Source organism: Cottoperca gobio, unplaced genomic scaffold (assembly GCF_900634415.1).
Source record: "Cottoperca gobio unplaced genomic scaffold, fCotGob3.1 fCotGob3_379arrow_ctg1, whole genome shotgun sequence".
Taxonomy (NCBI): Eukaryota; Metazoa; Chordata; class Actinopteri; order Perciformes; family Bovichtidae; genus Cottoperca; species Cottoperca gobio.
Window position 1 is genome coordinate 38,505 of NW_021166972.1, and position 19,269 is coordinate 57,773.

General features: G+C 33.8%; 1 protein-coding gene across 1 annotated transcript; it reads left to right on the forward strand.

Annotated features, from left to right (window-relative positions):
• Positions 1-439: 439 nt before the first annotated feature.
• Positions 440-19,269, forward strand: LOC115005842 (podocalyxin-like protein 2). Its single transcript, XM_029427811.1, is given in 13 exon segments — positions 440-719; positions 10,723-11,069; positions 11,181-11,532; positions 11,910-12,022; positions 13,186-13,384; positions 13,518-13,713; positions 13,830-14,133; positions 14,213-14,287; positions 16,812-16,968; positions 17,117-17,181; positions 17,373-17,552; positions 18,089-18,274; positions 19,124-19,269. Coding segments are annotated over 13 exon segments (2,265 nt in total). The 5' UTR covers positions 440-688; the 3' UTR covers positions 19,184-19,269.

The following is a 19,269-nucleotide window of genomic DNA, read 5'->3' on the forward strand; positions in this document are numbered from 1 at the left end:
ATAATGACATTTCTCAAATACTAAGTTTCTCAATGACTTTTTATCTCAACTAACATAATTTTTGTCATTATTTTTTAAATACTTTTTTAGATGTTTTCTAATAAAAAATATATATTTCATTGATGTATGTCACAAAAATATTTGTATTACATATTTTATAGTTGTACTTAAAATATTGGTTGTGCTCTTGATAATCTAAATTTCCCCCTTACAGTATGTGCTAATGTCTTGTGCCTGGTTTCTGTACATTTTTTGTATTAAAAGTTGTGAACACAAAGAAGCACTACTAATTTCCGAGGAGCACCTGAACGCATCTGTAACCCAGCGCCGAGTCAGTCACAGCAGCAGCGACATCTAGCGGCCACGGGGGGGAACTACACGCTGCTGCCAGGCGGTTATTTCCAGCGTCGGTGGTGCAGCAGAGCAGATCCTGATCTGACCGCAGCTCGGCCCCACACACACACACACACACACACACACACACACACACACACTCAGCCCATCTGTCTGTCTGACTGTCTGTCTGTACGGACACCGCAGGCAGTCTGATCGCGCACACAGCAGACAGGACTGCACGACCATGAGCTCGGCGTTTTCCTGACGGCCTCCCTCCTCTCACATCCTGCAGCTGAAATCTGTGTGATCTGTCCATTCAGAGCAGAGGAGGAGGGGAAGCACTGCAGCAGCCATGCCGGGCCTGCTCCACATCACACTGACTGGTGAGTCCTTTAATATTCAACATCTTCATGCAGCCATGAACACAACCATCTATTTCTCATCATACACAACATAACACACTATCTCTTGTGGAACATCTACACCAGATACATCTTAGGAGACTTTGAAGAACATCACAGCAAACTCACTCCTGAGCTCCACGGACATGTTTTTAACTCCCTATAAGAATATCTTGTTGCAGGATTAATGACTGTTATTAACAATAATATTGTGAATCAGGGTGTAAGTCAGCAGCCATTTTTCTTTTTAATGAACCCATTATGTTAAATTCTACAAAGTGGATGCACAGGATGGCAGTGTGTGGGAGGCGCGCAGTGCACTTAAATCAGCAGACACACACTGCAGTGTTTGACACACACACACACACACACACACACACACACACACACACACACACACACAGAATAATAATCTTCATCATTTTTAATCAGTATGATAAAGACTATCAGCAGTTTTGCCTTGTCATGGACATTTCAGTTATTTATTTTAATATATATTCTAATATATGTTAACCAAAACATTGCCTGCAAAACTATTGGCATTAACTTTAACATTTAAAACAATCATAAAGATGATGTCTTTGAATTCCTTGTCTTGTCCAACCAACAGTCCTAAACATACATATATATATATATATATATATATATATATATATATATATATATATATATATATATCTCTGTCATAATTTCCTACAGCTCAAAGTACTTGTTTTATTCCACCATGAGTCAGATAAACAAGTAATATTTAATTTACCATCATATGTGAGGAAAGAAAAGCATTAAATCATCACAGCTGAGAGCCGGGAACCAGCAAGTGTTTGACGTTTCCTACTTGGAAAATGACCCAAAAGGCACCAGTGGCTGATCAGCATCAACATGTTCTGTGTCTTGACTAATAGATTGATTGTTTCACCGTCACTATCGTCATCTGCAGCAGCACAAACATGCCTCATATGAAGCTCCGGTGGTTTCTGTGGTGGTTTCTGTGGTGGTTTCTTCTTTGGGTCTTTGATGATGCATCTTTCTGTGGAGAAGAACTATGGAGGTTCTGAAGTTACAAATAATAATAATAACAAAGAACTATGGAGGTTCTGAAGTTACACTGATACAAACACATTACGTGTAAACTCAACATTATTGCTCTTGGAAATAGAAAAACGAAATATTCACAAGGACAGACGCAGAAAACAAGGTTACGTGCAGAACTTGACCCGATACATTTATATAAAACATGACAAACCAAACAAGGATAAAATAACATTCATCATAATATAAATATCTTGCAGTTACTGTTAAACTGATGCACCGAGTGTTTTAGGGGAAATCTGTTAAACACGCATGTTTATGTGTAATATTTGTTTTTAAATACTAAATAATAATAATAATAATAATAATAATAATAATAATAATAATAATAATAAATAATAATACATGATAATAAATAATGATAATAACAATAATAAATAATAATACATGATAATAACAATAATAAATAATAATACATGATAATAACAATAATAAATAATGATAATAACAATAATAAATAATAATACATGATAATAAATAATGAAAATAACAATAATACATAATAATACATGATAATAACAATAATACATAATAATAATAATAATAATAATAATAATAATAATAATAACAGTACTAATAAATAATAATACATGATAATAATAATAATAAATAATAATACATGATAATAATTATAACAAATAATAATAATAATAACAATACTAATAAATAATAATACATGATAATAATAATAATAATAAATAATGATATTAATAATAATAATTATAATAATACTAATAACAATACTAATAAATACTAATAAATAATACTAATAATAATAATAATAATAAATAATAATACATGATAATAAATAATGATAATAATAATAATAATAATAATAAATAATACATGATAATAATAATAATAAGAATATATAATAATACATGATAATAATAATAATAATAATAATAATAATAATAATAATAATAATAATAATAATAAATAATACATGATAATAATAATAATAATAATAAATAATAATACATGATAATAAATAATGATAATAATAATAATAATAAATAATACATGATAATAATAATAATAAGAATATATAATAATACATGATAATAATAATAATAATAATAATAATAATAATAATAATAATAATAAATAATGATAATAACAATAATAAATAATAATACATGATAATAATAATAATAATACATAATAATACATGATAATAATTATAACAAATAATAATAATAATAATAATAATAATAATAATAATAATAATAATAACAATACTAATAAATAATAATACATGATAATAATAATAATAAATAATGATATTAATAATAATTATTATAATAATACTAATAACAATACTAATAAATACTAATAAATAATAATACATGATAATAATAATAATAAATAATAATACATGATAATAAATAATGATAATAATAATAAATAATACATGATAATAATAATAATAACAAATAATAATAATAATAATAATAATAACAATACTAATAAATAATAATACATGATAATAATAATAATAATAAATAATGATAATAATAATAAATAATACATGATAATAATAATAATAATAATAATAATAACAAATAATAATAATAATAATAATAATAATAACAATACTAATAAATAATAATACATAATAATAATAATAATAATAAATAATGATATTAATAATACTAATTATAGTAATACTAATAAATAATAATAATTGTGTGTTAGGGATTTTTTAAAATCATTAATAAAAAAACATTGAATAATAAATAATAAATGTTAAGGGGGAAGTGAAACATAAATAAATAGTTTGATATTCAGAAATCTTTTTCATCCTTATGATAAAACATTTAGATTAAACCCTCCTGCTGCAGGCTGCGTGTCCAAATGGAGGCTGATGAGGAAAGAGAGGAGATGATGAACATCTCCACCCTCTCTGTCTCAGTCGGGGTGAAGGGGGATTTGGGGGGCAGGGTCCCGGCCTACTATAAGCTGATCTGAGGGGGCTTTAGGGGCAACACCCCCCCACACACACAAACACATACACACACACACACACACACACACACACACACACACACACACACACACACACACACACACACACACACACACACACACCTCTAACACGCTGGACTGAACACAAAACTAAAGCTGGACATGACAGAAAGATGTAAACTGAAGGTTTATAGAAATGATCAACAACCCTGAGAGTATTTATATATATATAGTATATAACAAGTATATATAACAAGTATATATAACAAGTATATATAACAAGTATATACAACAAGTATATATAACACAAGTATATATAACAAGTATATATAACAAGTATATATAACAAGTATATATAACAAGTATATACAACAAGTATATATAACAAGTATATATAACAAGTATATATAACAAGTATATACAACAAGTATATATAACAAGTATATACAACAAGTATATATAACAAGTATATATAACAAGTATATATAACAAGTATATACAACAAGTATATATAACAAGTATATACAACAAGTATATATAACAAGTATATATAACAAGTATATATAACAAGTATATATAACAAGTATATACAACAAGTATATATAACAAGTATATACAACAAGTATATATAACAAGTATATACAACAAGTATATATAACAAGTATATATAACAAGTATATATAACAAGTATATACAACAAGTATATACAACAAGTATATACAACAAGTATATATAACAAGTATATACAACAAGTATATATAACAAGTATATATAACAAGTATATACAACAAGTATATATAACAAGTATATATAACAAGTATATACAACAAGTATATATAACAAGTATATATAACAAGTATATACAACAAGTATATACAACAAGTATATATAACAAGTATATATAACAAGTATATATAACAAGTATATACAACAAGTATATATAACAAGTATATACAACAAGTATATATAACAAGTATATACAACAAGTATATATAACAAGTATATACAACAAGTATATACAACAAGTATATATAACAAGTATATACAACAAGTATATATAACAAGTATATACAACAAGTATATATAACAAGTATATATAACAAGTATATACAACAAGTATATACAACAAGTATATACAACAAGTATATACAACAAGTATATACAACAAGTATATACAACAAGTATATAACAAGTATATACAACAAGTATATATAACAAGTATATATAACAAGTATATACAACAAGTATATATAACAAGTATATATAACAAGTATATACAACAAGTATATATAACAAGTATATATAACAAGTATATACAACAAGTATATATAACAAGTATATACAACAAGTATATACAACAAGTATATACAACAAGTATATATAACAAGTATATATAACAAGTATATACAACAAGTATATATAACAAGTATATATAACAAGTATATACAACAAGTATATATAACAAGTATATATAACAAGTATATACAACAAGTATATATAACAAGTATATATAACAAGTATATACAACAAGTATATACAACAAGTATATACAACAAGTATATACAACAAGTATATATAACAAGTATATACAACAAGTATATACAACAAGTATATACAACAAGTATATACAACAAGTATATACAACAAGTATATACAACAAGTATATACAACAAGTATATATAACAAGTATATATAACAAGTATATACAACAAGTATATACAACAAGTATATATAAACAAGTATATATAACAAGTATATACAACAAGTATATATAACAAGTATATATAACAAGTATATATATAACAAGTATATACAACAAGTATATATAACAAGTATATACAACAAGTATATATAACAAGTATATACAACAAGTATATATAACAAGTATATACAACAAGTATATATAACAAGTATATATAACAAGTATATATAACAAGTATATACAACAAGTATATATAACAAGTATATATAACAAGTATATACAACAAGTATATATAACAAGTATATATAACAAGTATATATAACAAGTATATATAACAAGTATATATAACAAGTATATATAACAAGTATATATAACAAGTATATACAACAAGTATATATAACAAGTATATACAACAAGTATATATAACAAGTATATATAACAAGTATATACAACAAGTATATATAACAAGTATATATAACAAGTATATATAACAAGTATATATATAACAAGTATATATAACAAGTATATATAACAAGTATATATAACAAGTATATACAACAAGTATATACAACAAGTATATATAACAAGTATATACAACAAGTATATATAACAAGTATATACAACAAGTATATATAACAAGTATATACAACAAGTATATATAACAAGTATATATAACAAGTATATATATAACAAGTATATATAACAAGTATATATAACAAGTATATACAACAAGTATATACAACAAGTATATATAACAAGTATATACAACAAGTATATACAACAAGTATATATAACAAGTATATATAACAAGTATATACAACAAGTATATATAACAAGTATATACAACAAGTATATATAACAAGTATATACAACAAGTATATATAACAAGTATATATAACAAGTATATATATAACAAGTATATAACAAGTATATATAACAAGTATATATAACAAGTATATACAACAAGTATATACAACAAGTATATATAACAAGTATATACAACAAGTATATATAACAAGTATATATAACAAGTATATATAACAAGTATATATAACAAGTATATACAACAAGTATATATAACAAGTATATACAACAAGTATATATAACAAGTATATATAACAAGTATATATAACAAGTATATACAACAAGTATATATAACAAGTATATATAACAAGTATATACAACAAGTATATACAACAAGTATATATAACAAGTATATATATAACAAGTATATATAACAAGTATATATAACAAGATAACAAGTTTATTTATTTTATTTTACATTTGATTTATATATTTTTGTGATTATCTTGAAATAACAAATGTTGTTTTATTGTTTATTAGGATCATCTTCTCCTCATAATGAAAACAATGTTTAATAAATGAAACATAATAATATATCTTTAAGTTACATTTTCTTTATTACTATTATCACAACTCTTTATTACTTTTCTTGTTTTTATTTGTTTTATTTGATTCCATCGGTTAAATAGTAAAACATTTATAAATGTGGCAGGATGAATGAAGTGACCAAACTGATAACTTGTAATAAATACCTGCAATAAACTATATAAAGAAGATATCATACATGTTGTTATGTCGGGAAAACCACATTTGTTATTTTAATGACGTAAAGAACAAATGAAATGAACGTAGGAAATAAAATCTCAAATGGAAATGAAGAAATATCACAAAACAACACACTTTATATTTATATATATATATATATATATATATATATAACACAAATATTAATGAACAAACAAACACAACATGATGAATAAAAACATGCAAAATAAAACTTCCATGGGTTTAAACATTTCCCTAAACATCAGCAGACGATGAAAATGGTCTTCTCGTACAAACACGTGAAGCAACACTTGAGGCGTCACAAGCACATTGTGTGTTTCCCTTCTTGCTGCGGGCTCTGAAGAGTTCCCCCCCCCCCTGCATCTGTAATCTCAGGTTCTGTGTCGCTTGGAGGCGTTGGAGTATCTCCCCTCCAGCGCCCGCTCACGCCCCCCGCTGTGACTCCTCAGCACGGAGTTTATCTGCGAGCTGCTGATAACTCAGCTGTGGAAGAGTTTAAAGTAATTACGCTGCAAAGTTGCTTCTGTAGGCAAAACATTTGAAGGTGACCGTGTGGTGATACGGCGAGGGCGTGCAGCCTGAGAGAGACTTTTATTTGTGTGTTTGGACGACATCAGAGGCATTAGCTTGCAATGCAGACACGACTTATAGGATTTAGATGGTATATCTTTGCACGTATGCAGCTACATTCATGAACTTTGCCTATGTTGCTCATATATCCCATAATATACTGGAGAATGGGACCGGATGCAGTAAGACATGCTGGTATTTTTAGCTACATGCAGTCATCTGCTTTCTGTAGTTTTGTTAAGGTAGCGACTCCTGAGGGAAGTCTTCAGCTGCTAAACGCTCCTCTGTGTTCTCCAGCTCGTCTCTTTGTAGCTAAAGCAAAGTTAGCTGTAAAACCAAAACAACAAGCTGAAAGAAGCTAAAGCATTGTGATAAATCTCTCTGCAGTATTACAGACATTTCCCCCAAAGTACATATTGATTTGTGCAGTTTTATTTCACTTCTACTCGTTGTGCTGTATGATCTTCAGAAATACACCTCTTGGGTATATGGCACAGAAATGCCGCATCAGGACGGTGAAAGCTGCGTCAGCACGATTTAAAACCCTCTCTTTGGGCTTTAATGGACACGGCAAGTCCCAGCATCGTCTTCCTCCTCGCGCTTTAGCCCAATATTCAAAGATGAATGAGTAGATGTGTGTATGGGCTCCGTATGTGTACGCGTTGGTCCTCGGATTGTTGGAAATGCAAACACAGACTTTATTAACGTGCGTTTACATCAGCACAGTGCTGACTTTGGGGGTTTGGGAAGGAGAGAGGAGCACTTCTTCACTTCTGCTTCGTCCTCGCACTCGTCTCCTCTTCTCTTCGGGCCAGTCATCCACAGCGAGCAGTGGGGCACGCAGGACATTTTATAGGCCGCTGGTTTTTATATTAAGCACTTTTTTAAGGTGAAATAAAAGTCGGGCCTGAGATATTTTTATTATTGCCAACAAATCTGAACAATGAACTTCACCATGCTGCCGAAGGGAGCTTTGGATACGCTGCCCCCTACAGTCTGGGAGAATATCGGAGTGTAAAAGATCCACACGTTTCCTCGCCATGCAGCAGTCTGCGGTGCTGAAGCAGCAGACGCACACGCAGGAGCTACCGTACGTTTACCATCTGAAGTTAACGTGTTCTAATCAGCACTAAACACGAAGAAGAAAGGAACCAGGCACAACATGTGTATACATTCATATATAAATACTCAGGATAGAAGATATGACTGATATCCTCTGGGGAACATGAACCTCTGAGCAACATCACATAGTTATAGATGCTTCTTTGTCTGGACTGAAAGGTCTACAGATCAGCAGACTGCAGACGACTCTCCAAAGCTGCACCTTCTTCATACAGGGAGAATTGCGACTTCATACATCTCGAGTGCTCTTGTACATGAAGTAATCAGGACTGACTTGATGTTCTTGCTTCTCCATCAGCTCTGTAATTGCAGTTTCAGTAATGACTTCCCACCGAGGGCCCAGATGTGCAAGAGACTCAAAGTAATCACAAGAACAGAAGTCTAGTTCCTGTCCAGCGGTCCCTGCGAGCCTGTGAAGTTCATCGCACGCCAGGAAATAAATTGCTAGACGGATGAATAAAGACAACTTTGATGTTCTTACGAGCTAAACGTTAACATGCTAAAGTATTAGCATTGCCTTCTGGTGTTTACGGGTGTCCTCCCGTGTTGAGCTAAGGTGTGGGGGAACGTTTCCTTTACTGCTTCTCCGTTTCATGTGTCAGCTCGAGAAAGACTTGGGTCCAGAACATAATGAAATACAGTGCAGTCTAGAGTATGCCATCGCTAAAACCATCGTCATCTGGGAGTTTAATGGAAACTAATGACCATTGGTGAGCCTTTAATAGTTTGGTGGCATTAAAGATGAAGGAGTTATTCCGCCTGTCAGACCGTTAGAAGTCCAAATCTCCAGCCGCAGGGTCGGAGCTCGAACGCTCCACAGATGAAGAGGATACTGTAAAGTATATCGAGCCTTACGGACGATATGAGACGGATCAGACAGGCACAACTTCCTTATTTCATTAGGGGGGGGCCGTATAGCCAGCAGGAAGGAAGTGGAGGATCTGAGGGGCTTTGTGTTGACAGCTTAACGTGTTGCAGACGTGTTGGAGGTCAGACGGCCATCTGCGGGCTCAGACAGAGAGCACCATGGGAAACATGACGGACTCACAGATGCCATGAGCGGCGATGTGTCTTCAAACAACTTCAAATTAAACGCCCGCCGAGGCTCCAGGGAGGAAATCTTATGCAGGGAAATAAATCCATTGTCGGGGCTAGAATGAGTTTTGTGCAGTTGTTTTCTTTGACAAGCAAAGCGAAGAACAACGGCCTCTGCAGCCTCTCGTGCCCCGGTACAGGTCGAAACGTTTTCTAGCAGCGTTGTTGTTTGGAGCCTGGGAACAAAGAATGTCTCGCTGCTGCTCTGTAAATGTTGTGCACGCGAGACGATCAGCAGATGGAGGAATGAATAAGACAGAATTACACAGTTGTGAGGGCAGCAGTGGAAATAAAAGCTCCTCATGTATAATGCAGACAACAGAGTGCTCCTGTTGTTATCGCTGTTCTCTTAAAGTCTGATGGTAACAAAACAGAAACGCATTAAATCTCTTCTGGGGAATAAGCTCCAGGGATTAGATCTGATCATTCACTCCGCTCTATTTGACCTTTTTGCTGAGCCATAATTAAGTCTCATCAGACGCTGACGGTGAAGCTTTTGCCCCAAAAGAAGAAGAATTCAATTAGTAAAACCTCCATTTAGTCGCCGTCCCCGCAGTGTTGCATGAAATGCTGTTGGAACTTCGATTTTGAATTTGTTTTCCAGTGAGAAGCGTTAGAGAGCCTCGAACATGATTCAGGGTCTAAATAATTTGAGACGCCATTTTTCTTTTGGGCCTCTGCCGTCTCTTCAGTGGTTTGATTAAAGACGTTTAAACCTTTGATTATATTTTATATGTTTGCTTTTATTTTCTTTACCCTGTTGAATCATAAAACCTCAGATCAATAAAACCCTTTTTTATTGTAATAAGACGTCGTGGTTCACCACATTATCATCTCTGTTCCCCGTAGCTCTCCTGGCCGGCTGCTTTGCCTTCAGATCGGGTCCGTCCCAGCGTGTCATAGCCCTCAGTTCTCCTGTGGCTCGTCTATTCTGGGATGAAGGCCCGGCCCAGCCACACTTCATCCAGGAATTAGTCAGAACCAAACGCCACTCAGTCCCTGAGTTAGTCCGAGCCCAGCCTCATTTGGTTCACGACATGGGCTGGCCAGAGATACATGAAACGTCACGCTCCCAGGCCAAGATGGACTCCGCTTACTCCTCTCAGGCGAACCCACCATCGTCTGCCGGTCTTCAGGATGTAGTCAGGACCCGCCCTGCTGTGGGTGAAAACCTCGATGTGGAAGACAAGATGGAGGTGAGGATGAGAAGTCTTTTATAAAAGATGTGAAAGACTTTTCTAAGTTCTTAAAAAACATTTATTTCTGAATCAGTTTTGTTAAGATGATGGTTTATTTTCTATTTTCAGCGCATGGTTCATCTGGCGGTTCCCCAGGACGCACAAAGCTACCGGGGGGGCTCAGACTCCACCGACCCAGAGCAGGAGCTCCACGGTGGGCCAGGAGCGGGCGATGCCTCCCTGGAGGCTTCAGGCTACTACGGAACGGACATGGAGGACAGAGACAGAGGAGAGGAGGGAGGAGAAGACCGAGAGAGGAGAGGGGGAGAGGACGAGTGGGAGAGAGACACGGTGGAGGACAGAGAGAGGAGTGGGGGAGAGGCCGGAGGAGAGGAAGAAGAGAGGGGAGGAAGGACACATGGTCAAGATGTTCATGCACTGGATGCCAATCACACAACTCCAGATCTGGACGCTCTGATTGGTTAGTAGAAACATCACAGAAGTGAGTGCTGCGGGGATGAATCCTCAAACCCGGAAATGAGTTTGAATTGTTTGCACTTCCGCTTCTCAGTTTTCTTTTTGTCGACGGGTTCTTGGTTCGATTCCTGAAATGACACAAGCTTAAGAGATTTTTATGTTTTTTTCTACGACATTTTAAAGCTTTTACGTGTCTTAAAAAAGGCGTTACTAACGAGTAGCTTTTTATTATTAAAAAACACACATCTGTCGACCACTAATTTAGTTAACGTTCAACAACTTCTGTATAGCTGACACACACACACACACACACACACACACACACACACACACACACACACACACACACGTGTTTCTGACATGTCTCTTTGTGTCACACAGGCTACAGTCCATCTTTACAACCCTCCAGCTCACCCAACCAGCCCAGCATCTCCCCCCCAGCTGCGGTGCATGATTCTGGGCTACACGAGCATCGTGCTCCCCCTGTGCTGGAGGTGAGGACAGATAAACGATCATATGTTTAGTTTACTCTCTTTTGTAAACTTACAGATTTTATTTCCTGACGTTACAGAAGTTAAAGTCTCTCATTTTACATAATGACTTTTGCTCTTATAATTTAATTCACAGATACAAGCCGGTGTTTTTACCTACAAACTAATAAAAATACAATTCAAATGTTACTTAAGTAAAAATATTCAAGTAAAATCAGCTTTTTCAAGTTCTAAATTAGAAAGATTTCCCCTTTCACTGTTATACTATTATACATTATGTAATTATATATTATAGCATTATATTATTATGATCTATAATAGCAGATATATTTCAGGATTTCTCTGCTGTGTTTGAAAGCAGCAGAACAATGAGCAATCATCAGCTGACTTTAATTAGACGGTAAATCAGATGTAATCCAGGGCTCACCTACTTATCATGCACTGAATAATTCAATTAGACTTTAAACTCATGTGTGGGATTAGTGCCCCCCCCCCCCCCCCCCCCCCCCCCCCCCCCGTAGAAGACACACAGCAAAGAATATGTTGATAAAGGCAGTTTCTCCTGAACCCACGAGTCATCGGGTCTTTGTATGTTAATATTAATTACTTATTTGCTTTATAATATTGTTATGTAATATATATATATATATATATATATATATATATATTATATATATACATAATATATATATAATATATATATATATATATATTAAAGCACTTAAAGCATAAAAAGTAAAAGTATTTTGCAGAACAGCGTTTAGATGTATAACATATTCTTAGATGTGCTCATCTTAATGTTGATTAATTTATATACTGCTGGGCAGCTTGAAAAGTTCCCCCGACGATCAATAAAGTTTTATCTTAACCTTTAATAATTAATGTAAGTAACTAAAGTTATTAAGGATCTGAGACGCAGCAGAAGTATAAAGTATCAGGAAGTAGAAATACTCAAATAAAGTACCTCACAATTGTACTTAAGTTAATTCATTCTGCATAAAACTTATCCTCGTGTGTCACAATATAAAGAAATGTGGCCTAAATATCTGAATCTTTCACGCAGTGTTTGGACTCTCAGGGGACTTCAGAGACGTTCAAGTTGGGGATAAAAATAGGATTTTGGAACGCCTCGAGTGTCTCCCTTTAACGTGACGTGTACCTTACAGGTGGGTCCTTTAGAGAGAGAGCTGTGGGAGGCGGAGCCGGAGGAAGCTGGTCATTCCAGTGGCTACGGAGTCCTTCACTCCTCCGTCACCACTTCTGCTCCGACCGCTGCTGTGGGCGACGCCGCGGGAACGGCCACCCCGGAGACGGACACGGGCACAGACTTTGGGCTGCTGGGGAGTTACACGAAAGGTAAATGAAGTAAAAAGTACATGAAGTTTGGTACGAACATGCGTTTCCCCCGGAGGATGAATCGTGATGACTTTGGTGACACATTCAGAGATGAAGATGAAGACCTGCTGCTCTGTGCTGTAAACCTGCTTTGTCTCCGCAGATGAGACCGAGGATGAAGAGACAGAGAGGGAGGAAGAGGAGGTGGAGGAGGAGGAGGAGGAGGAGGAGGAGGAAACGGGTCTGCCACACAAAGGCGTATTTACCCAGAATCCCACTGTAGCAGAGGTTGGCGTGGCTCCCAGCAGAGAGCCCCTGCAGCCCAGTGTGGAGGAAGAGGACGAACACGAGTTAAAGGTGTCTTTAACACTAAGTTATTACAATAAAGAATAAGAGTGGGACTAATATTGTTTCATAAACCCCTAAAACTCTAGACTAGTTCTGTCTTTTTCTTAAAAATGACTTTAACCCGCAGCGACAGTTACGAAAGCGTTGGTGAAATAAACGCATTATATTTTTGTTTTCCCGCTCAAGGGGGGAAACTGCAAGACAGAAGTGAAGAGGAGGAGGACTGGAGACAGACGGAGGAGGAAGAGGAGAGAACGAGAATAAGTCACATCGTCCCGCTCACCACTGATCCCGCCCTCACCGCCGGCTTCACCGACGTGTCCTGGGATTGGCCGGGGAAGACCACGCCCCTGCAGACCTCGAGGTCAGAGGTCAGGGGCGGAGGGGTCACAGAGGTCCATGATGGTGATGAGATGGACGAGGCAGGGCAGGTACATTTAAAGCTTTCTAAATCGACGGTCTTCTGCAGTCTAACGATACTTTAATGAATGTTCTCGTGTGAACTCACAGGTGGTGTGTGTGGAGTGGAGCAAGATGGTCGGACGTGGATACGTCATCCTCAACATGACGCAGAACTTGAACTGTGTAAGGAGTGTACAGTAACTCAGTGCTTCTACTCCATCCCAGAGAGCTGTTGTACTTCTATCTGCGGAAGAGTTTAACGGGGACAATGAGGAGTCAGAATCTCCAAAAGAAAGTAAAACCTTCAGTATGAGCACTAATGCGTACGGTTTGAGTTATTCTTAAAGGTTTGGACTTTATTCTAAACTATTCATTTCCCTGCCTGGCACTAATACTGAAGGATCTTATTTTCAACATATATTATATTCTATATATATATTCTATATATATATATTATATTCTATATATTCTATCTATTCTTATTATCTTATATAATTCTATATATATATTATATTCTATATATATATATATATTCTATAGATATAATATATATATATGATTATATTCTATATATTCTATATATCTATATATATATATTCTATATATATTATATATATTCTATATTATATAATATATATAGAATATATATAATATATATAGAATATAATATATATATATAGAATTATATTATAGATAATATATAATATATCTCTATCTCTAGAGGGAGATCTAGAAGCTAGCGAAGAGCGAGCGCCTCTCCAGAGAGCGCTCTCAGCATATATCGCTATCTAGGATCTCTCTCTATAATCATTCTATATATCATTCATTCTATATATATATTCTATATATATAATTATATTCTAGATATATATTCTATATATATATATATCTATCTATATATTCTATATATTCTATATATGCTCTAATTATATTATATTCTATTATATATTATATATAGTCATATAATATAATATATATATTATATATCATATTCTATATATATATTCTATATTATATTCTATATATATTCTATATATATTCTATATATTATATATATATATATATATATATACTATATATTCTATATATTATATTATATATATATTATTTTATATATATATATTATATTCTATATATATTATATATATATATTCTATATATTCTATATATAATATAATATATATATATATATATATTATATTATATTATTATAGACATTATATATATTATATATATTATTATAGACATTATATATAGGATATATATTATTATAGATATTATATATATATATATTATCTTATATATTCTTATATATATTATATATATATATATATTATATATATATATATTATATTCCAACAGTATTTTAATTATTCTCAAAGACTTTTGTTTTATTCCCCTCATGCCTGGTCTTAATACTGTTCTGTATTTATTCTTCATGTGTTTCATGTTTTGTGCAGAAAATGATCCTGGGGCGGCACCGGACCCCCCCACTGCTGATAATACAATATCTCCTAATACTAGGATGAGTTAATACATGTGTACATGTGTGTGTGTACATGTGTGTGTGTACATGTGTGTGTACATGTGTGTGTGTACATGTGTGTGTGTGTACATGTGTGTGTGTACATGTGTGTGTGTACATGTGTGTGTACATGTGTGTGTGTACATGTGTGTGTGTGTACATGTGTGTGTACATGTGTGTGTGTACATGTGTGTGTGTGTACATGTGTGTGTGTGTACATGTGTACATGTGTGTGTACATGTGTGTGTGTACATGTGTGTGTACATGTGTGTGTGTACAACAGTAAAACGCTGACGGGAACATTTTAATGACTTATATAAATATATATATATATATATATATATATATATATATATATATATAAATATATATTTATATATATATATAAATATATATATATCTATATATATAAATATATATATATATATATAAATATATATATATATATATATATATAAATATATATATATATATATATATAAATATATATTTATACTTTTATTTAACATTTTGAAAGCAGAACTGTTTCTGAAGTAATCTGAAGACTTTGACTGATAGTACATTTAATAAAGTTTAATAAAACAATAAGACTTTTCTCCCACGCTGTCGGACAGACAGTGAAGGAGTTCAGTCCAGACACAGCTGCAGGGGGTCGTCTGTTTGTAGTGGGGGGGGGGGGGGGGCTTTACCGTGGTGTCTGTCGTTGGTATTAACAATACAAACCTTTTACAAGATGAATTCGTGTTTTGTAGTTTATAGCTAACACATCATGAGACACGTTGAGCAGCTTAAAGGACTCCAGTGCATGACGCCGCTGCAGGAGTCACAACGACAGGTTGACAACGAAGCTGTGTTTATTCAAATACGAGAGGGCTGCCGTGCAATGTAACATGTCTTATTGTCGGAGGGGAACTCCAAAAGAGTGTTTAATCTGTACCCAGGATTTCTGACAGGTCTGTGCAGGATGTGAGGCGTTGAAGTGTGTATTAGTCGCTCGTGTAACTGACCTCTGCTTCAGTGGAGCTCGGACACAAAGACAGGCGTGGGACGACCAATACTTCACTCGTCATTTGTTTTTTCCCCACCAGGGGTCTTGAAACTGTAATCCCATAAACATGATAAAAGCAGCGAAATCAAGTCGTAACTTGTATAAAAATGTGTGTGTGTGTGTGTGTGTGACAGGAGGAGTTTCGTGTGGACCAGGGCGTACGGTTGTTGAAGGTCATGGAGCGAGTGTTCGCTCGAAGAATGAACAGCCCCGAGGGATCATGGTTAATATCTCTGAGCAAGCCGACACACCAGCAGCACCAGCTGCTGATGAACGTGGAGTCTGAGCGCGGTACACACACACACACACACACACACACACACACACACACACACACACACACACACACACACACACACACACACACACACAGACATAGACACTGGAGTTGGATTTTAGGACCATGTTGACATTGTTCCACATGTGCTGCGTCTTCCAGGAGTGGTGATCGCCACCAAGGATGTGCTGAGCATGCTGGGAGAGATCAGGAAAAGTCTGAATAAGGTGCACTGATCAATAAAGTTGTTTTTCTTCTGTCTTTGTACAAGAATCATAAATCTGAACAGTGTTTGAAACAAAGAGGATGCAAGTTGCAAATATATTGACCAAGAAATGTGCAGAAGTTCACAGTGTGTGTGTGTGTGTGTGTGTGTGTGTGTGTGTGTGTGTGTGTGTGTGTGTGCGTGCTTCTTCAGGTGGGCATCCAGAACTACAGTGCGGCCAGTAGCTGCCCGTCTCGTCCCAGTCAAACGCGCAGCGACTACGGGAAGCTGTTCGTGGTCCTGGTGATCATCGGCTCCGTGTGCATGGTCATCATCACGTCTGGATTCATCTACATCTGCTGGCAGAGACGACTGCCTGCAACCAAGACTACGGTAGATAAACACCGTAAACAACTTATTATTAATACTTTAAGCTTCTTTACTTGAGTATTTACATGTTGTGCTACTTTATTCTTCTTAGGGGTAAATATTATACTTTTTATTTCTCTTTTCTTTTTATAGCTGTAGTTACTTTGCAGATTAACAATAAATAATATAAATCAACTGAATTATTACAGGTTAAACTACATGAATTATTAAACCCCCTTTACCAGCAGCATTATTAAAAAGATGTATCCATGAATGAACTGATTATAATATAATCATATATATATATATATATATATATATATGATTCTGCATAATGAATACTTTCACTTTTGGTTCTTTAAGTATATTTTAATTATTTATTTATTCATATTTTATACTTTAACATTTTTAACTGAACTTTTACTAGTGAAGGAGTGTTTACACCGTAGTGTTGCTACTTCTACACACACTAACACACACTAACACACACCTGTCCTCGCCGTCACATGAAGGTGCACAAACAGACTGTAAAACTTTATCGTTATTTTTACACTTCACAGTTTCGCACGGAGGAACTTCACTTTGTGGAGAACGGTTGCCACGACAACCCCATGCTGGACGTGACCAATGACAATCAGTCTGAGATGCAGGAGAAGAAGCCGAGCACCAATGGGCTCTCGGGAGGAGGAGGAGGAGGAGGAGGAGGAGGAGGAGGAGGAGGAGGGGAGGAGAGCAGTCGCTGGCAGGTGATTGGATAATAATAATAATAATAATAATAATAATAATAATAATAATAATAATAATAATAATAATAATAATAATAATAATAACAATAATAATAATAATAGTAAACTTAATAATAATAAGTAAACATTTGTTCAAAATTAGACATAATAAGAGCATTTACAGTACAATAATCACAGTTTTGATGTAAATGAGTGTGAAGTAGCAAATAATACTTCTAAAAATAGCATTAAAAATAGTATGATATTGCAGAATAAAAATAATATTAAAAATAATATTAAAAATAATATTAGAAATAATATTAGAAATAATATTAGAAATAGTATGAAATTGCATAATAAAATAGTATTATATCACCATTAAAAGGCTAAAGTAAAGAGATAAAATAAAAAAGTATTTAAATTAGTTTAAAGTGGCATAAAGTAGCAGCATTAAAGATTGTATAAAATATCAACATGTTTTTAGTTTACTTTACATTTTTAGTTACGGGCTTAATATAATAATGAACAGATTAATATTAATGTAAGTAAAATAATAATAAAAACAATAAAATAAAAAAACGAATTGAAGAGTGAAAAATAGTTGAGAGAAATAAAGATGCTGGGGGCTGGGGGGGGGGCTGTAATGATGCTTTAGAGTGAAGAAACACACATTAATTATAGAAAGATCAGTTTTATGTACATGCACACACTGATCCTAACAGATTAGAGATTGTAGAACGATATCTGGAAATGTATTTAGCAAATTAGATCTTTGAGAGTCTCAGACTTCTGCCCCGGATCTGAACTTCACACTCTGCAGTCGGCTGCGGTCCAGTCCTGTGAAGCCTCTCATCCTTTTTCTTCTTCCAGGTGTTTGTTAATCAAGGAGCGACTGAGGAGGAGGAAGAGGAGCAGGACACACATCTCTGATGGACGAAGAGGAAGAGGAGACAGGTTATGAAGGTCTTTGACAGACAGATGTGAATGGAGCTTAGAGGGAAGAAGAAGAAGAAGAA